The sequence below is a fragment of the Pagrus pagrus genome (assembly GCF_965226575.1).
Source record: "Pagrus pagrus genome assembly, chromosome: 2".
Taxonomy (NCBI): Eukaryota; Metazoa; Chordata; class Actinopteri; order Spariformes; family Sparidae; genus Pagrus; species Pagrus pagrus.
Window position 1 is genome coordinate 19,384,541 of NC_140186.1, and position 21,054 is coordinate 19,405,594.

Sequence of the window (21,054 nt, forward strand, 5' to 3'; positions counted from 1 at the left end):
ATCATCATTATTTTGAGTCTGTTTCTGGCCACCTAACGGATGCTAGTCTAATATTCCCTCTCTTTTAGCTCTGTTATTGGTCTCTGCCAACTCCTGAGGGAATGCTCCACTATGAACAGTGGCTAGACGCTAACTGCGTCTGCCTGCTGTTTGGTGCTGAGTGGGTAGCGTACAGCGGGCTTATAGACCTTTTAACCTGCAAACATCTGCCTGCTGCAGCCGAAAGCAACACTATGAGAGCAGTGACGGTAAACCAAAACAGTAAGGTTGCGGGTCGATTAAACAATGAGCTGAACCTCACTATAAAGCTCAGAAAGCTACAGAGTCAGATGATAATTCTCTGTAGGTTCATTACTATGACCAGCGGGGTTGTTGCAGAAACATGGTGAATGCCTGCTCAGGCCTGTGTGAGCTGACCAATCAGAGCAGCGTGGGCTTTTTGGGTGATGAATAGAGGAGCTGCAGCAATGGACAGTACAAAAAAAAATAAAAATAAAATAACGTGTTTGTTTTTTTTTAATAATAAAGTATTTAAACATCTTTTGGTACACACCCAAAATAAAAGTATGAACCTGAAATTGAGCATAATATGGGAACTTTAGGTTTCTGTTACAATTTGCCAAGAATGGTTCATTTGCATAATAGTTTTCTGTAAAACGCTGCTAATGATATGATCTTATCATCATGATACAACTTCACTGAAACTCACTAAATTATTATGCTGAGCATCTTTAAGTCCTAATTAAAATATGTGTGTGGATGCAGATAGGACCTGAGTTATGAAAGTGACCTAATCTCATTAGAAACATATCCCAAGTCTACTGTGCCATAACAAAATTGAGCTAAGTCGAATATTGTAGTGTGTGGGCCAAAGTCTGCATATGTCACCCACTACATCTAATCCAGCAGGCTAAATCCTGGCCATCACCCCCTCCAGTGTGCTGCGCAGCACTGAGATGTTGAGTCACTGTAATAATTAGTCATTTGCTTGTAAAACAGGAAGAGATGAGAATGTATCCCCAAGACATCCAGCATTGTGATAGTCAGTGTTTGTTGCATGAAGTCTACTGATCTAACATGACAATCTAATCTAATAATAAATAAACGATATATGTTGATTGAAAAACGACTCATACAGCAGTATGTGTGCAGCCAAAGTGATCCTCCCTGACACCACATCTGTCTGCTCCATCCACACAAGTCAACATCAAGAACGCCTCCGTGAGTTTTCATCAAACCTTCTATCAAAGATGAAAAGTCCAACAAATCCACACAACCAGCCCCCCAGCAAATGTTCACCACAAAGGAGCCTATTCAGTCTGAGGACAAGCCTGTTCTCAAAAAAATGACCCAACCATGAGAATACATAGCACAGCTGACTGGGATCTCTCAAGCGTAGGAAGACAGAAAGAAAAAGATGAGGGAGGAGGGAAAAAAAATGGTGCATTAACTCCACTGGGTCTCCCTGTTCATTCAGGGTCACATTACATGAAACTACAGAGCAACATGGGTACATCCAGTTCATTGAGCCCAACAAGCTCCGGGTCTCACCGGACCTCCCTAAATGGGAGCAAACATATTTTTGTTAGTGATCTAAGGGACAACACAAAGCTCCCAGAGTGCAATTAAGCATAAGTGACTGGAGACAGCAGAGATCTAATGCGCTCTTCTTAAAAACAACCGAAAACATCTGAAAACAGAGCTTTGAACTCTACATGTAGATAGTTTATGGGAAGAGTTTTTCACACCGAGGTCCTTGTTCTGCTTTGACCATTTTAGCAGATAAAAGCTGCCCTCGACTGCATGTTCGCACAACTTCAAACATCCACTTTCTTCAGCATTATCACACTCTGAGACAGCCCGGTCAAACTAACTTTTGCTTGGAATAAGTTAACGTAGGAGAACCGAGACTAAAACGGCCCCCGATCAAAAGCATTGTTGCGTTCCGTTAATTGGGTTCCCTCTCAGTTCAGCCATGAAATGCTCCGGCCTCACAGATAATTTGACACCTTAAGGTCAAGATGATGCCGCGTGGAGAAACCGCTGGAGCCTCTACGAGCTTTGAGCTGAAGAGAAGAGAGTGTGGCCGCCCGGTCATGGTTTGTCTTTGCCTGGAGAGAGATCTGGCTACCAGTCAACCTAATGATCAAAGAGCGTTAAGACCTCAGAGTTAAAATCCTCAGCGATAACAGACTTTTTCTTTCAATCCTCCTGCACGGTACATTACATCTGGACTTTCTTGGTTTTATAGGAAACCACTTTAACCTGAAACACCTGAAAACCTTGACCGTTGATGCTCAGTGCCAGCCTCCTCAGCAGACTGACCACCTCGTATGCCACCGATCCACCTCTGGCTAAACACGACAGCAAATAGCTTGAAGGCTGTTGCAGTGCTGTGTCAGTGCAGGTGCAGCGGTGAGGATCTCCAGAGACAGACAAGTTAGTGATAAGGCTCCTTAAAATGGCCAGTCCCTCCCCTCTAAGTTTGACCTTTTCCACATTTCTGTTCCCTGAAAGGTCAAGAACTGATTCCTTTAGGCTCCATGTAGACTGCTGCCGTGTTTGTGATAGTTGCTACGCACATGGTTAATACTGGATAGTCTGGGTTGTCTGACAGTACACAGTCGGATTCAGAAAATCAATTTTGGACTACAGAGATGCATCGATTGACCGGCCACGGACTGGAATCGGCTGGTTTTAGACATGACCAGCCACGACCGGTTTGATGTTATTTGTACAAAAAAAGCTCTGTCCAGTCACAGAGCACTTTATTTGTAGATTTAAGTGAGAGCGACAGAAAGTGCTGTAACTTGGTGCAGTTTTGAGAAAGTAAGACCTATTTAATAGTTAATGAACATAGAAATGTTTGTGTATTTTGTCATTTACAGTCCTTAAAAGAAAATCTGAAATGTCCAAAATCAAGATCTGAAATTCCTTGTTTTAAAAAATCGAAAATCAGAATCCCAGTTTGTTTGTTGGTTGGTTTGTCAGCAGGATTACACAAAAACTGCTGAACGGATTTTCACAAAACCTGGATGGATGTTGGGTCTCGGCTCAGAATAGACCCCATTAACTTTTGACTTTTTAAATATTTGATAAAGGGACGGATCCAGTAATGTTTTTGTTTTTTTACATTTTCACTAATTTCTCAGGGAATAATGCATCTTTATAACAATACCGTTATCCTACTAACCCTACTGTTAACTCAACTTTGACCATTTTATTGGTTATCATTCAAAGACTCCCAAACTTGCAACTTACTTCCAATTTGCTTGTTAAGATTTGACTTGACTTTTCACGACTGACTCGATAATATCCAATGTGGATACGAGCTTTGTTTTGTTTGGCATGACTTCCTTCAAACACAGTGTTAAATATGTGTCTTGTTTTCAACACAAGTGCAGCAGCATCAGCTTGTGCCACATTTCTGTGTCTGTTTCATCTGGAGCGCTTGTATTTTTCTCCCCTGAGCCCATCCTGTGTTCCCAAATGTTGGGCGATGGGGGAACGCACAGATGGGACCGGGGCAAAGTCAGAGAAGTGTTAGCTAACAAACATACACACATGTGCGCACAAGCACACACTATGAGGTGTCAGGAATGCACAACACAAAAGCGTGCACACTAACATTACTGGCAAATGTCTAAAATATCTGTTAAAGCCAGACACACACACACACGCAGCACTGTGAGTTCATGAGGAGAGCGCAGCCTGAAGGGGCCAGTGCATCCATACAGAAGGTCAGGCTGAGAAGGACAGATGATCGTGCACATCAGGATTTAATAGCCAGGGGACCCCGAGGTGCTCCCCTGGGTGCTGTACACTCAGCCGCAAAGCAAACTTGCCCAAAAGAGCAGAGGGGCTGACTGAGAAGTGACAGAGTTTGGCAAGTTGGAAAGAGATGGGAAGACTAAAGATGAACAGAAATAAAGTTTATACAGCGAGACATTTGTTAAGCAGACATTCATCTAAACTACACAGCCACTACAGCTTGTGCAGGATTACTCTGACATGCATGTATTAGTACTTAAAGCCAACATACTCATTTTAAGTATTTTTCTGCAGAGTTTGATCTGACTGAATATGTTAAATGATGTAGTATTTTAGCGCCATTTTAAACGTAATCTGGCATACTTAAAAAAAAAAAAAAACCCATCTGTACCTGGATTGGGAGTCTTCTTCATGCTGCGTTTCCTGCTGGTCCACTTCTGTCAGTCGTCAGTGAAAAGCAGCGCTGTGGGTCCTCAGAGGAAACCCGGTGATGCCCGTCCAAAATCACGGAGTCGACTTTGTTGTTGCTCTCAGTTTGGCTGCACTTGTTCTTGTGCAGCGCGCTCCCGGTGCGTGATGACGCCGTGTGACTGCGGGCGGCGCAGATGCAAAAGTGCCGTGTGATCAGCTGATGTGCACTTTAGTGGTACACTGAGATTGTCGGGACCGCACGACCATGTTAAGAGAAATGATGAGAGCGAACGAGGAGGAGGGGGAGGGGGAGGAGGGGATCCACTGACGCGCCTTTACGCACGGATTGGAGATGGCACAGCATCTATTCGCTGCCGGGCTCCTCACTCAGGGAAAAATACTTATCGTTAAAAAAATATTATTCAGGCACAATAATCAATAAGTGCTGCGTTGAAATAAAGTCGATGTGATGCGCTCATCATCAGGAAGAAGACATTTGGTCACAAACCTTCATGCATGACATGATGTCATGACAGTTAATCTTATTTCTTCACACCTGGACTTATTTCTGTAAACAGAACTGAGTGACTGTGTGTAGAGGTCACACACGTTTCAATCCAAACCAGTTCAATGATTCTTCTGGAAGCTGCTATCTGGTGTCCACATCTGGCACGTTGAAGCATATAAACGACTGTCCGATGCTGCCCTCTTGTGGTAAAAAAACAAAAAAGTGAGGCTGAGTCACTTAGATTGCTTTTACTCCACAGAAGATAAGGAGAACACCTTTACCACACAATTAGGACTAACGTTGAGACACTTTTCACTTGTTATAGTAGTAAAAACAAAGGTGGACTAATTATAATACTGATGTTTTAGCAGGGACCTGAGACTGAAGCATCCGATTTCTTCCTTCAGGAGTGTTAAGTGATATTGTGCTTTTTCTGCTCTAACTTAGGTTCCCCTTGAAAAAACATTGCAAATATACATATTATTAGGATTTCAAAGTTGTTGTGAAGTTTTCAGTGAAACTGTCGACAGCCTTACAACAAATAAATAACATAGCTGAAAAGTGATGAGGTGCAGCAACAAAACTTTCTTTGCCACTTACCCCATTAAAAAGAATGGTACACAACCAAACTTGGGTGATCATATGTTGCTTGGATCAGATTAAGCTCAGATGAATTAGTCATCATTCAACTCTGTCTTGTGGTATGTATTCCTCCAAAGACCCACACACAATAGTAAACTGTGAAGGTGTGAATACCACAGAATGGTTCATTTACACATCCATGCACATGCATATACGCACCCATATCCCAATATCCCTAACTAATTTTGAGTAGTGTATATTCAGTGCATGTGCTCTCCTCGTGATCAACGGTTAGTTCTATTAAATGATTTCACATTAAATGCTGAAACTCTACTCAAACCGTTAAACTGCCAAACCCTATCAGTATTACCATCATTGCTGTGGTGTTCCTGTAAAGCCTGTGGTTAAGTTAAACTTCCTGCCTTCTACTGAGAAACGTGCCCAAGTCAAAAGTAAAATAAAATACATTAAAAACACAAGTAGCAACGATTGACTGAAAAACAATTCTGGGGTTGATATGGTGTAAACGTGAGGGCGAAAAATCAAAACTGACACATCAGTTCATTTGTTACTTTTATTGAAATATTGGGAAAAAAACATCGATGCACGCTCTGAGACCACAGATGCACAGCAAAGCTTCTGACACCGATTTGAAAGCACTTTACAAATATCAACATGAAGCACAAATGACGCATCATATACAGTGTTGTGGGACAGTGTTGTCTTGGTTGATGTCAAGCTGTGATAACAACTCTTCCAATAAAGTGTAACCAAACATGTTATTCATTGCACTGCATTAACTTTAAATGACTAGATGGATTAAATTAAACTAATGTATCATGCGACTACTCGACACTTGGACCTGCAGACCACCCACACATACTCCCCCACCTCTCTTGTTAAGTTTTTGGTTTGTGGTCACATTTCCCCTCTAAAAGCTGGCCCCCACAACAATTCAAAAATATCTGTCCCAGATTTAAGATTTGTCAAAAGTTACATTTGCTGCGTAGCTACAGAAGCTAATGAAACTCACCAACAGTGTTTCATGCCAAATTTAAAGAAAAGTCAGAAAACTCATCGCTTTAACGTGATGATTTAAGCTTAAAAGTTAGGTATGATTAAAAAGACACCTGAGCAGTCTTTTTAATCATACCTAACTTTTAGTTTTAGTGCTTAGTTATGTTTGTTTGTTTTCTCTGGGACAGTTTGACTGCACTCCCTGCAAAACTGTTTATTCCCCGCTTAAATTAATTAAGCGGGAAAAAAGGTTTGTCTTTTAAATAGTCAATAGCCAAGGCAAATAGAGGAATTTCCAAGAATGTGCTGGAAAGTGTTTTCTCTCAATGTTGTGGTAATGTTTCGATCAGTATTTTAAGTGTATAAAACAACCCATCTTTAATAGTGTATGAGACAATGAAGAACTTTATTAACGCATGTATTTTATTGCTTGCAATGAAACAGTCAAATACAGCCATAAAAACAAAACAAAGTTCAAATATGATAATTAATACAAACAACAATGAGAACAGTTTGATTTGGGAGACAGTTTCCCAACAATGTGTTTAGCTTTAAATTTTGTCTCATGTATGTTTTTTAAATCACTTCAAAGTCTGATCAAGCAACAGTGAAAAGAAGTAAACCAACTCCCACCGAACCAATAATATTTGTTCAACAAGGCTAAGTAAAAACATACGGGCTTGGCGGTGACTGCTCTTGAGCTGCTAGAGGGTGGAGGGCGTTCCTGGTCATAACTTCATACACATTATCGTTGGAGACCCTCCGTGTTGTTCTTCTGCTGCTAGCCCATTGTTTTGTCTGTTGGTAGTGAAATATCACTGAAATATCACCACAAGTTTGCACAAATATCAGACATTTATATTTTTTATGTTATCCTTTTTTAAGACTAGCTTCAATGAAGTTAAAGACAGATTTTTGGACAAATGTTAACAGCAGATTTCACAAACTATAATCAGTTGAAAGGAACCAACTTAACGACAACAACACTAGTTTTTCTCTGGGAGAAATGGCAGTGATTCTTTAATGCAGGTAAGAGGAGTTGGGTGTAGTCAATTTAAAGAGTTTGACCCATCCATCCACCCTAATCTTGTCCCTATGTGGTCTTTGTCACTCTTTCTACCATGTTGGTTCTTCATTATCACCTCTGATGGTACTGCACCCTCATACACGTGCATTATTCACTTCTCGACAAGGCAAACATGTCATGGTATCCCCTAGTGATCGGCAGATCTACAGTATCACATGCTTTGCCGCAAGACTGCAACAGATACACAGTAAGCTCGGTGAAGCTGCACCCACATCCCCCAGCATTCAGTGATCTTCTACGTAAAGTTCCTGTGATCTTAAGATCTCAGAGCGTAAACCTCGTGTTTATAGCAGTTTGGTGGTCTTGGTGTGATGTAGTGATAAACTGATAAATGTGCACATGTCGAGCAAATAATATCTGCAGAAACTGTACACGAGGTAACCACTGCTGAAGCTTGCAGAGCTGCTTTAAACATTTTAGCTCATGCACAAAGTAGTGAGAAGTCTGAACTCACCCTCAGGATCAGCAGGATGAAGATCACGGTTACCAGTGTACTGATGACACATGCGGCGATGATGACTAACTCCAGAGATGGACTTTGGTTGGGAGGGACACAAGGCATTCCTGTGTGAAATGACAAACACGCAAACATGGGTTACACCAAAAACAAAATGCCATCTTCATTTAAATATTCTTGTATCAGTCCAAATAGTTAAGGCATTGTAGCACAGCTTTACATTTTTTTATTTTAACATATAGATTTGTACACATTTGCACACACACACACACACACACACACACACACACACACAGTCATATATATATAGTTGAGTTATCACTGAAATGTTTTTCTACATATTTACTTTGTATATGCTCGGATGAAAAGGGGTAAAAAAAAAAACAAAAGATAAAAGAAAAAAAAAAGGTTGGTTTTATACAAATATTTTCTACACTACAAAACACAAATGTTGAATATCACAAGTATCCGGAACATATTTATCATTGACGCATTAACATGTAAGCAGCATTTTGATATTGTAAATTTAATGACCCATTATATAAACATTTGACTATCATATTGTTTTAGTAAAGGCAACATATGTTTTGTGTGTAAAATCTTAATCTGCAAGTAAATGGTAAGTAAAATTTGCCTATGAAGTGATCACCAATGAAATGCACTGGAAGTATTAAAATGAAGCAATAAAGTAGAACTTAATGTGTCATTTAAAAAGGAGACTGAATGCACTGGACTGCGCTCCAACACACCTCTTACAATAAGTGTGTAGCCTTTGCATTTGACTCTATCATCGTCTTTGTTCACGTAGACACAGTGGTAGAATCCAGCGTCCTCCATGGTCAGGCTGCTGATGGTGATGGCGTGGTTCATCAGAGATCCAGTTTTTTCAATCCTGCTGATGAATCTGTTTTGCGGGCTGATATTGTCATTTCGTCCGTCATAGTAAAGCACCTCTTCCACTCCCTTATATTCTTGTTGATACAGATACATCCCAATAGACTCTTCAACGCTGCTGGGACATCCTTCAGACGAACACTTAAAGGTGACACTCTCTCCCACCTGTCTGTACACTGCAGTGTCCTCTGTCATAAAAGGGACAAACTGTCTGATTAGAGGGTCTAAAAACACAAGACACACAGCCATCTGTATTAATTAAACAATGACTGGATAGCATTTACATGTAAGCAGCATTTTGATATTGTATATTTAATGACTGGTTGAGGTTGGACCCATTTTACAAACTGTTGACTTTCATATTTTTTAAATAAAGGCACCATATGTTCTGTGTGTATAGTCTTAATCTGCAAGTAACTGGTAAGTACAACCATCATGAGTAAAAAGGTACATTTGCCTATGAAGTGATCACCAATGAAATGCACTAGAAGTATTAAAATGAAGCATTAAAGTAGAACTTAATGCGTCATTTAAAAAGGGACTGTTTGAATGCACTGGACTGCGCTCCAACACACCTCTCACAATAAGTGTGTAGCCTTTGCATTTGACTCGACCATCGTTTTCGTTCACGTAGACACAGCGGTAGAATCCAGCGTCCTCCATGGTCAGGCTGCTGATGGTGATGGTGTGGTTCATCAGAGATCCAGTTTTTTCAATCCTGCTGATGAATCTGTTTCGCGGGCTGATTTTGTCATTTCGTCTGTGATAGTAAAGCACCTCTTCCACGTCCTTACATTCTTGTCGATACAGATACATCCCGATGGACTCTTCAACGCTGCTGGGACATCCTTCAGACGAACACTTTAAGGTGACACTCTCTTCCACCTGTCTGTACACTGCAGTGTCCTCTGTCATAAAAGAGACAAACTGTCTGATCAGAGGGTCTAAAAACACAAGACACACAGCCATCTGCATTATTTAAACACTGACTGGATAACAGAGTTTCTGGAAGCAGCAACTGAATCTGTTTTGCAGTTTCAAAGTAAACAATCATACCTGCATTGGCGGAAAGAAAGAGCAACAGTACAGACCAACAGAGCGGCATCATCTTGCAGCACTGACTTCACGCTGTCTTTGTCTCTCACACATACCCACACAGATGGCATACTGCAAACACTGCTTCCTGTACTTTTTGATGTGTGGTGATGTTATGAAACCTTTGAGAGAATCACATGTATTTCCGTTATTTCCTTATGACTCATAGACATATGGCTTCAGCTGGGCTACAGTGTCATGATGTTGGAAACCAAGTTCATGAAAATGTCCAGATGGAAAAAAGGTAAATGGCTAAACAACACATATCACAAAGGTGTGAGAATAAATGATGACATGTTACAAGTTATAACTATGAATTAATTGTGTTCTACATGTCATTATACTTATGACATCATTTAAATATTTACATAACTATCAGGTGTTTACACAATAAATGCAAAAGAAAGATGGCATATTATGGCTTTTCAAGTAAATATAAGAGATTTTGAGTATGAATATAGCAGCAACAACAATTTGTAATGTAAAGACATAGTGGAGTGATGGCTATTTTTATATGATTGATGCATGAACTGCAAATCTGTAGAAAGATTCCCCTTCTCATTCCCAGGTCATCAAACATTTAAACTTTGAGTTTGAAGACCTGGGAATGGGACTCAACTACTACTACTACTACTAACTACACTCAACTATGTTTCTCCAGAATGGTTTACTATAACCTTAAATATATGAGAATGAATGAAACATATCATTTAAACGTATTAAAGTATGAGCCCATGTTTTGTTTTGTTTTTTTATTAAAAAACTGAACTGTATATAGCTTCATATAGCTATCGCATAAACGTCAATTTGTATCTGTAAGTTGGAACACTTGAAGGGGCACTATGTGGTTTCAGAGAATAAATTCAAATTCAGAAATATTAATTTTTTACATAACTGATTAAACAAACTGCTCTCAGAGGAAAATAAGGTCCACAGAACACTGTTTGAGGCTAGAAAAGTGGCAGGGTCCGCCAAATATCAACAAAGTAAAACAGTATGAAATGTTGTTGTCCTTTAAGGTCAGTGTGTTTATTCAGTCATGAAAACGAAGAGTTTGTTTAGGCAAAAAACATCAGTCAATAAAGATCTTTCTCTTCTGATTAAAATGTATTCCCCAAAACTACGTAGTGCACCTTTAATGGAACTTTTTCACCTGTATTTCACACTGGGTTTCCTGGTCATAGCTGGTTTAACATGTAATGATGAGGTGAGCTCAACCTCTGTGGAGGTTGCTACATGCAACAAAATTAAATTAATCTTTATGGCTGTTGAACTGACCAATTAAAAAATGACGGTAAAATATATGCAACACATGAAGACCCTTGATAAAGTGTTAACCCAGTCTAACTGGATCTAATTTGTGTTGTTTTAAATGAAATTCAATTACATTTAAAGAACTAGATAATAAATGTTATTGAGTGTTTTGGCGGTTAATTTGACTGTGGACAACAGACACAAACAAACATGAGCTTGCTGGAGCAAAATGAGTATTTACATTATTCCATGACACACAACAACTCAAAGCAAAACACAAACACAAACAAAAGTTGGGGGCAAAAAACTGGAACATCTTACAGTATATATTACAATAAAAAAAAAACTATTACAAAAAACTGTTCTGAGCATCCAGACAGTCAGGACGTTTGGTCTTGACTGAAAATAAAGATAAACAACCTCCTGCAAACTCTTTTTCATGCAGTTCACCTGTGCTGCTGCAACCTGACAACATGCTGTAAATCTAACTGTTCAATACATGGCAGGACTGATATCTACAGTATTTGAGGTTTGCAAGTTCAGAAATATTCATCTTAAATCTGGGTCAACATGATCTGATATCGTAAGTGATATATTTTATTCAATGATATCAAAATAACGTGGCGTGAAGTATGATGTCTTCCCCGTCTCTCATGGTTACCTATACAAACCTGTAGATGTAGATTTGTTGATTAATGCTGCTGGACTGTGGATTTCTTGTGTGAAGGACTCAGATTTTCTGCGACAGTCTGGGATGTCACTTCATGCACATTCTCAGACAGACAGACAGACAGACACCATATACACAATATAAAAAAACTATAAAATACAACAGTAGAAAGCAACAGCAGCTAACATTAGTTTAGAAATGACTAACCACCAGCTTCAAGCACAACACAGAAGTTCCACAAAACCCGTTAAGAAGAGTTTCAAAGTTTCAGTTTCAAAGCTCATGTTACCAAAACTTGATACTACACAATGTTCATCAGATCTTGTGTGGTGATTCTGTGTTATCAAATGACCTCATCAGGACAAAGAAAAAACAGAAACCAGCCAATACATCACTTCTTAAAAAAGCCACTAACTAAGAGAGAAAAGTGTGATGCACAGAATCTCAATATCAAGTGTCTAGAGATGGTAATGTGTTGAAGATGGGATTGCAGTTTTCACATCTATGTCCACCAAATGAAGGTTCATACAGCTTGAATCTTTTCCTTGGAATGTATTTGTCATGTCAATTTCTGGTTCTAGTTGTTTGCAGAGTAAGTTTGTGCGTTCATGTGGCATGCTGTGCCACAAGCAAACAAGGAAGTTGTGATATCAGGTTTCCACTAAGTTTGCATATTCCTGTGACATGCTGTGCCTCCTGTTGAGAGACAGTGAGAAAGTATTTAGTCACCGGATATTATCTTGTAGACTGCCAATACACATAAATATGTTGAGGTGAAACTAATCTTCTCAACTATTTACTGGGAACATTAAAATCACCTTAGGCCACGGTGTCTTGGTATTCTTTATCCATCTCCTTATGACCTCCTGCAAAAGGTTCAATACCAAAGTCTGAGTTAATCCTCATACACGTCATCTTAGCAACAGTAGTAAAACAAGTTTTATTAGTTGGACACAGTGAGTAACAATGCTGTATTTCAGGCTTACCTTTCTCAGCCTCTGACTCAAATGTATGGACTTCCTGATGGTCACCTGGAACAAATTCAAGATTTTATTGTGGGTTACAGTCAGAGGAAAGCCCAGGGAGCAGTTTATTATTTTATGTTAATAATGTGACACCAAGGTAGTGCAGGGATATTGCAGAAGTTTTTGGTCAGTGATCAACATGCACTCCAACTGAATTTATGAACAAAGTTCAAAGCACAGCAGGAGGAGTACGTGCTCGGACAGGCTTGGAATGTGATCAGACCGTCAGTGGTCAGTTACTTTAAGCTAAAACAAAGTAACAACTTTGAAGAACAAAGTCTAACTCAGTAAAAACACAAGGAGCACAAAACCAAGAACATACCATGGGGTAAGATAGGACGACACTGGAAGACATGGGAATGGGTTAAGGTGGAACACAAGGAGCCAACGTGGATGAACCATAGGGGAACACAGGACGAACTGACAAAGACAGGAGGAAGGACACAGACTATATACACACACAACTAACGAGGGGATGAGGTGCAGGTGGAGAGAGGTGGAGCAACACAGGTGAGGGAAATAAACAGAAAAACACTAGAAACAGGGAAGGGGCTGATGGGCTGGAGAAGCTGAAGACACTAACGATGGAAAGGAGACTGGTGAGGACAGCGAGAAAACAGGAGGGAAAGCAAGGGAGGCAAGACATGACGCATGGGGATTAAACTTCGAAATAAAACAGGAAACCACAGACGCAAAACCAGAATCATGACACATACACTACATTGGAAGATGTTTTTGTTCAAAGCGACTTACATTAAGTTCATTTAACTCCATACGTACAGAGCTAGATGTCATTAAAAGCTACATTTTCATTAAAAGAGAGCATTCCAGCCAAATAAAGAACAAAGAGTTCAGTGCTACAGTTCAAGTGCTTAGACACTTTGTCTTGTACCTTTTTACACCTGTTATGTTCATACTCACGAAGAAATACATTTAGACCAAAAGCCCTGTGTGGATACTCACGTCGAGGTCGCCTTCCGTAAAGGAACACCATCACCACCAGCAATCCTACAACCAGCGATCCGATGACCACCACAGGAGCAACTATATTGGTGAGTCGAGCAGACGGCTTTCCTGGATCCTCACCTGAATAAATGAATAACAAAGCTTTAATGTTCTAATCCTTCAAGTCATGAACAAAAAGAGGAAAGAAGTGTTTGTTAAAATGAGGTATGTAAGCACTTTGTGGAAATTCTCCCTGTAATACTGTTAAACTTGCTCGGTGCCTCTTTCTTAACAGTGGAGTACTACTACACTACTACACTACTGTGTGACACCTACATTCACTGTCTCTTTTACTCCTGCTGGGGTCTGCATTTGAACATCAGCCCTGAGTGAAAACGGCAGCCTTGTAGAGAAAGTAAACAAGGTGGCAGGCAGGCAACGACAGATAAAGATCAGCTGATAATAAATGACCATGAACAGCTCAGCTAGAGTGCCTAATGGGAACCTGTTGACGATTTAATATTGTGATTTAATAGTGAATCAAAAGCTGTATTTCCACCACCCAGCTCAGACGTTGACCGTCATGCATAGTTTTCTTTCTTTGTGTGGAGCATTGTTTTGAAGTTTTGAAGTCACATCAGCTTTAGAGACATGATGCAGCCTGACTATTCATCAACTTGTGTATCAAAAAACCTACAGCGGAGGAAATGGCTGGCTTCAGATAAAACAAACACACAATGTAGTGATGCAGGGGACCAAAACTTCCATCTTTTCTGGGATGTATTTATATGGAGCTCCTGCTTTTTTTGTGGTTCAATGTTTACAAGGTCAGTCTAACCTGTCAAGTTTTTTTTTTTTTTTTGAAGACCAACAGGCTCCTGAAGACTTTATGTTGCAGATACACCAAACTGACTTCAAAGAACTAGTGCCGATGAAGGCTGACTGTTGAATCACCTCATGTTGCCTGTGTCACTGCCAAAAAGCTGCACTTAAACACACCGCTAAGACTACAGCCGTCGGCCAGCTAGCTCCTATGTTCTGCACCCGTGTGAGAGGAAATTCCTCTCCATACCACCAGGAAGTGCTCGTCTGTGTTCATCATTCAAAAAGGGAAACATTAAGTCTCAGGACTATGTATTAACATAACCAAAAGAGCACTTTTAATGGAGAATATATTTGATTAAAAGTTGCAAATAGCACTGACAAAGAGGTGGAAGCAAAAAATAAGGAGTCATTGCACTAAATGGTAGAAGTAATGGATATTAAGCTACAGGCTCTGAGGGGCTTTCCCTTTCTTTTTCCGTTTCTCTACCTATTTTTTATTTCTACCTTACTTTTCACTCATTGGAAAATTCCTACCTTTTTAACCTCCAAAGCCAACAACAGCAACAACAGAAAAAGCGCTACAGTTGTCATGTGGTTCAAGTTCCTCTTACTTAAGCAATCTCAAATGAAGGTGTGTTAATGTAACTGTAGTGACATCTGTGTTGCTTCAGATTTCAGGGGGAAGGATGAGCTCATATGTAACTGTGGTGGAAATGGCTGTATGACATTTCATTGTTTGATGCAGGATTGAGCCAAAAGGCATTAAAGAACATATACCTGAACGGCCTGATGCGTCTGGTCTGTCTGGTACTTCAAACGTGGCCTCATCCTCTTTGCCTCCACTGGTGTTGAACACTGCACATTTATACTTGGAGTAAGTGGATCCTTGCAGCAGAGTCAGCCTGCTCGAGAGGTCAAACAGACCACTTTTTGTCTGCTTCACCTCCATTTCAGCGCTCTTCGTCCAATCCTCGTTGAGCTCACCAAACCAGCGAATCTGACCTTTCGGGTAGCCACCAACGGAGATACAGACCAGGGTACCACCTGTACTTTGAGTTATCCTTTCAGGTTCGGAGATTATAGTTGGTTTGCTGTATTTGGCTGCAAAGAGAAAGCAAACATCATCATAAAGCTGAACATTGCACCACAACGTCAATTAAATGACACCAATAAAGTATTGCAAAATTATTACTGACTACAATATTTGACTCGTTCTTTGGAGTACAATATGTGGAAGGAAATGCAAATAATGAAGAAACTGAATACAGAAGGTATTTTTGATTTTGATTATTTGTCACAATGAAACAAAGCGTCCAACAGAGAGAGACAGCTGAATCTGTTTCATAGAAAATACCAATCTGCTAGTGGAGGAAAGTCCCCTGATCTCTAAACAATATTTATTCCATCAAAGCCACAATTAAATCTTTCAGCAAGAACATTTTTCTGTGTGTAACTAAAACATATAATATGTTAACAGAAACAGGAAAGACTTTAATCGTGGTTTAGCTTTGAGGTGAATTGTAGGGAATAGCTTTGAAGACTAAAGATGGCCATCTCTCTGTGCCACACAGTTGTCAAAATGTTTCAGCGGTCAAACATGGCTGAAGGCTCTCACCTGTGACTTTAAGGCTGGTCTCGCTGGTTGTAGCACCTCTGTCTGTCAGCACCGTACATGTATAAACTCCCTGATCCTCCACAGCAGTGTCGGCGATGTGCAGGGATACATTCATGTTCTTGGTGTTCCAGGATGGTTCAGCAAACGAGTAGCCTGGCTGTTTTTTAGTTCCCCCTCGGTGAAAAACCAGTAAGGGATCGTCAACTCCCTCTTTCTTCCAACTGACTGCCCGGATTACTACGTCTGTTCCCTCTTGAGAAGTTTTGACAGCACACTCCAGCAGTGACAGCTGACCATACTGTCCCACGTTTTCAGTCTTGCATTGCACATTTACAAAGCCTGTAGAAGAAAATGTGTTTTTTGAAAAGGGATGGGACGTTACATCAGTAGCAGGCAAAACTTCAAACTTCATACTCTCAGATGAGGCAGAACTTACCAGTATTTGCATTTCCTGCAGTGATGTAGATGACAGTGAAAATAAAGATACCAATGGAGGCCATGTTCATTTACCTGAAATGACAGTTAAAATCAACAATTCTTAATGAAGAGATTGGTTGAAATGTACCAAACACATACACTCACTGAAGATGTATTACTGTGAATAAAACTACAGGGTGCAAAGGAAATCAAAGTCAAGTGCACCATGGGCACTATTGGTATTTTTGTGGCCAGAGGTGCAGATGCACCACCGGGGGCTCACTTGTATATATGGTGGGATTATAAATAATCTTATTATTATGCATTAGAGGTCAGTGTATGAGGGACTATTGAAATTGATGGCCAATCAAGGGCGAACATCTCCCCTTATATGTAGGCGTGCACCAATAACAATTTATTCAACACAGAAAAATGGACAAATAATCACTAAAGACATTCAGTGTGGGATTTATCACGATTGATGTATTTTACAAAGTCTGAAAAAGACACTGCAGTTCAAATTTGGATCACAAGGCTTCTGAAAGGGATTCAACCACACCAGACCTCATGGGAATGGCATTTCCAAAAATATTTAACATTAGTAATGTTATGTCATTTATGGCTTTGTTGACACCAGACTTAAAGCTGGGGTTGGTAATTCTGTTTAGAAACATTTTTTATTGTGTTTGTATACAATCTCTTAACATCCAGACAGCAATCAAAATATAAAATTATTTGGAAAAAAAGGAAAACAATCCATCGTCTCTGGAAGCGACAAGGCTGTAAAAACTTCATCCAATCAATTTTAGCGGCCTGAAGATATTGTTTGGACAGACCACCTGTCCATCAATCTGTCTTTGCCTGCCCACCCTGCGCTGACTCCGCCCATCACTCAATGCACGTGACCAGAGTCTAAACACCGCACTGCTGCAGTTATTTACAGACAAGAATGACAGAGAAAGTACAGCCACACTTTTCATTACAGTATGAATTACTGTAAGTCGCTTTGGACAAAAGCGTCTGCTAAATGCCCTAAATGTAGCAGCTGTAACTGCAGCAGGGTGCACTGCCAAACAGAGCTAGAAAAGACCAAACTCGAGAAGGCTACAAACAAAAAGAGGTCGGATAGCTCAAGAGGTGAAACCAGAGTCAGCATTGGAGTGGCTGGTCAATGATGGCGACAACTGATGGAGTCGAAGGCCTGAAAACAGATGCCATGGTAGCTGTGTCTCTGTTGGACAGGTAATTAGCTGGTTTGTTTTGGTTGGGGGAAATGTATTACTACTCTGCATTATGAAGTCAATGTAGCTAACGTTAGCTCCTTATGTTGCTGTCGTATGTATGAGCTCATCATTACCATCATCAGCCAAGTGTCAGAGTTTCTCTCCGACAGGTGAGTGTAACTCGATGCTGATAGCAACATGGATCAGACCACTGTTATTCATGTAATATGTATCTTTGATGGATACATTTCATTTATAAATTTGTCATCCTTTCATATCAAATTGATTTGCTTTATGCACATGAATGTGCTCCTTGGCAGGGATACAATACGAAAAGGAATGACATCATTTCATTAGCTGCACCAGGAAAATGCTTCAAGTACTGGTCCTAACAGTCTTATTAACATGTTAGTCTACTGCTTGAGACTATTGCATATTAGTAAAACATCTTTTAATCTAGAAGTTTCAGCTGACTACAGTAAAATGTGGGAAACACAGAACAATCCCTATAAATAATCGCTTGTCACCCATTACATAAGCCTCCCATCACCCACCTAACCAGACTTTTATTTTTGCTTTTTTTTTTTTACATAGCAACGGTCCTGTGTTGTCTTTGAGAGAATCAATAACATTTGTATGCCCCAGAAACACATTCATATGTAACTATGTCCTGTAAACACATTTAGTTCTCCATCCTTATCCAGTTTTCTGTAATTATGATATTTTTTCAGATGATGGAACTCCTTTCTTAGGCCAGGTACTCCAAGGTGTACAACAAAAAGCAAGTAGAGTTTGTAATAAAAAATAATGAGAACGTGAAACTATGTAAATTACTCTGAAGGTGAATTTTTCTAACCCCCCATAAGTGTAGAATTGGTAAATATGAAATGACTACAAATGGCACAATTCTGATGTAACAGAGGCTATTTCTGTTGTTTTTTTTCAGGAATATTTAACTAAATAAATAAATAAGCAACGTTGTAATAAATTGAAAGTAATTTCAAGGTCTTTGAGAAGCTGTATTTACGGTCAGGTAAGTAATTATACTATTCTTTCCACAGGACAATCACTGCCAAAACAGAGGATTGCGACATCACCAGCCTGACATGTTGGCCAACACTGATCTGTGTTTATAATCAGTCGAGAAACCTCTGGATGTCCTTTCTCTATATAGTTGTTTATGCTAATTGCACTGTATATTGTCTAAATGATAAAAAGGTATACTATTTTTGTAGTGTTATTTATTTACATGTGTTCCAAAAATTAAATAAACAAGAGTCTTACCTAATTTAGTTGTTATTATCATTGCATCATGTAAAGTTTAAGAACTGTAATGGGTTGGCTGTTTATGTTGGAAGTGTAAAGAAAAGGCAACTATCATTTTCAAGACTTTATTCAAACAAGTTGAAGATAATGCAAAACAAGGAGTAAATACAGAACAACAAATGAATAGGTGTCAGGCAGAGTTCAGCACTCGATGTAATTGCTCCAAATGTAGTCCTGTAAAGCAACAGATGAGCAACATGATTAAATATTTTTTATGAAACAGAGCTTGACTGTCCTCAGCATACTGTGAACATTTACACTTTCAGTGGTGAATACTTTAGACATTCCTGGACAAAACTGTATAGATGTCCCAGTTTATGACATTTATATGATTTTTTTCATTTAATCTATTAATGCTTTTGACTTGAAGTACCACCCCTTTATCATTACTCACATTTCTCTACTTACTGTGTTTATCGTTATGCACCAAAACACAGATTCAAAATGTGGAAAACTACTGGGCAAATTATTCTGATTGAGGCACTTGGTCAATATACTGTACAAAAACATATAGTTGTAGGTGGTGTTTATCAGAAAAAAAGTACCAGTACTGTTGTACCTTAGATGCTGACCTGCTTATGTGCAGTCATTTGAGCTTGAAAATCTTCCACTCGACGTATGAAGTTACAACAGCAAAACACACTTTCAAAACAATGTCTGAATGCTGACAAAGCTAGCTTGACAGCTACCAGTGCTAGCAGTGGCTATGTCGTATAGGTTCAATTTGATAATATTAGGTGTTTACTTACATGCGAATGAGACATGAGGTAGCTACTTGTTGTTAGATGTTGTGATGAAAACGGTGCGCGGGCAGTCTTCTTCCCACCGCGGCTCGTGAGGACTCGGACTCCGTCGGCGGTATTCGGCAGTTGTCGGACAGTGCACGTGAGGAGCGAGTTTGGCGAGTTTGAGCGAGTACAGGGGGCGGGGTTACTGACTGTATACTTTCAAAAATGTTATTATGACTTGACGGTTTTTCCAACTTACCGACCCCAGCGTTGACTTGTATTATGTCCAGAATGCCGTATTTGTCTTCATCAGTTCAAGTCAACACTTGGTGTTCAGGCACGTTGGAGATATTAAACGCCACCGTGTCTGAGCAAAGCGCTTACTCACTTCCAAGCAAGCGAGCATTAAAGCCAAGCCCTGCGTTGTTCCTGAAAAACTGACCACTGTATTTTCGTTTTAAATTATCCTCACTGGGTTGACAGCAGGCTGAAGTAACACACTAGAATTAATACACGGACTGGTGTGTTCACATTAAAGCAAACATTCTACTTTATTAAAAACAATACTTTGACCTCTTTACAACCTTTCAAGTACAAAAGGAGCTGCCACACACCCTGTAACTTAATATCCTCCATGACACATCCGCGAATCTGTTGTTCAGTTATTGTGAATCTATATAACATCTACGGACACATCCCATTGTAAAACATAACGATGTTTTAGGCTAACTGATGAAAACTTACCGTATTCCTCAAATAATCACGGTTGGAGGGGAAAATTAAGGGAAAGACATCGACTCCTGGTTCCTCCTTAGTTTCACTTTCGTTTCCCGACAACACTTTCCGCCTATTCCCATGTATTCCCGACAGGGGCGTAGCTCTGGCACTGATCCTATCCTGAACAGTCACTCACAGTTTATTATGACAAATCAAAATGAGTGCTGTGAAAATGTGACATACAGTGTAGACATCATCTGCATCTGATAAAGACCTGGTGGAGGTCTTCAGATATAACAAAAGTAAAATCAATCTCTGTGGCTGATGCATGTCCCTCTAAACAACTAAATTATAATGGGTAAATACGTGTCAAGACTCTTGCATGTTAACTGTTAATCTCATTTGACTGTTTGTGTACAGTTGTATCTGTTTTGTGTTGTTTTCAAATAAACGAAACACTCATTTTAAATAAGCTATTTTGGGAGTT

At 39.7% G+C, this 21,054-nt stretch overlaps 3 protein-coding genes across 6 annotated transcripts in view; all 3 read right to left on the minus strand.

Annotated features, from left to right (window-relative positions):
• septin9b (septin 9b) overlaps positions 1–4,266 on the minus strand; it is a 79,194-nt gene extending 74,928 nt beyond the window's left edge. Inside the window, exon 1 of the mRNA XM_084345535.1 lies at positions 4,163–4,266. Within this exon, the coding sequence (XP_084201661.1) occupies positions 4,163–4,184 (22 nt within the window). The 5' untranslated portion in view covers positions 4,185–4,266. The remainder of the gene's footprint in view (positions 1–4,162) is intronic.
• Positions 4,267–6,421: 2,155 nt separating this feature from the next.
• Positions 6,422–11,759, minus strand: LOC311271196 (uncharacterized protein). Its single transcript, XM_084376758.1, has 6 exons — positions 11,748–11,759; positions 9,879–9,944; positions 9,303–9,635; positions 8,583–8,915; positions 7,831–7,940; positions 6,422–7,087 (listed from the first exon to the last, which is right to left on the minus strand). Exons 3-6 carry the CDS (start codon positions 9,541–9,543, stop codon positions 6,950–6,952), a joined length of 822 nt encoding a protein of 273 aa, XP_084232884.1. The 5' UTR covers positions 9,544–9,635; positions 9,879–9,944; positions 11,748–11,759; the 3' UTR covers positions 6,422–6,949.
• Positions 10,409–20,802, minus strand: LOC311271183 (CD276 antigen-like). 4 transcript variants are annotated; one of them, XM_084376723.1, is made up of 8 exons: positions 20,595–20,802; positions 16,593–16,666; positions 16,157–16,495; positions 15,319–15,642; positions 13,693–13,857; positions 12,733–12,777; positions 12,565–12,612; positions 10,409–12,442 (listed from the first exon to the last, which is right to left on the minus strand). In XM_084376723.1, exons 2-7 carry the CDS (start codon positions 16,660–16,662, stop codon positions 12,566–12,568), a joined length of 990 nt encoding a protein of 329 aa, XP_084232849.1. In that variant the 5' UTR covers positions 16,663–16,666; positions 20,595–20,802; the 3' UTR covers positions 10,409–12,442; position 12,565. The 4 variants fall into 4 exon arrangements, 3 of the variants coding, with proteins under 3 accessions (XP_084232849.1, XP_084232850.1, XP_084232851.1); XM_084376724.1 differs by lacking the exon at positions 20,595–20,802 and adding an exon at positions 19,872–19,992; XM_084376725.1 differs by having other exon boundaries at positions 10,410–12,442; positions 13,735–13,857; positions 20,595–20,799.
• Between the last annotated feature and the right edge of the window lie 252 nt (positions 20,803–21,054).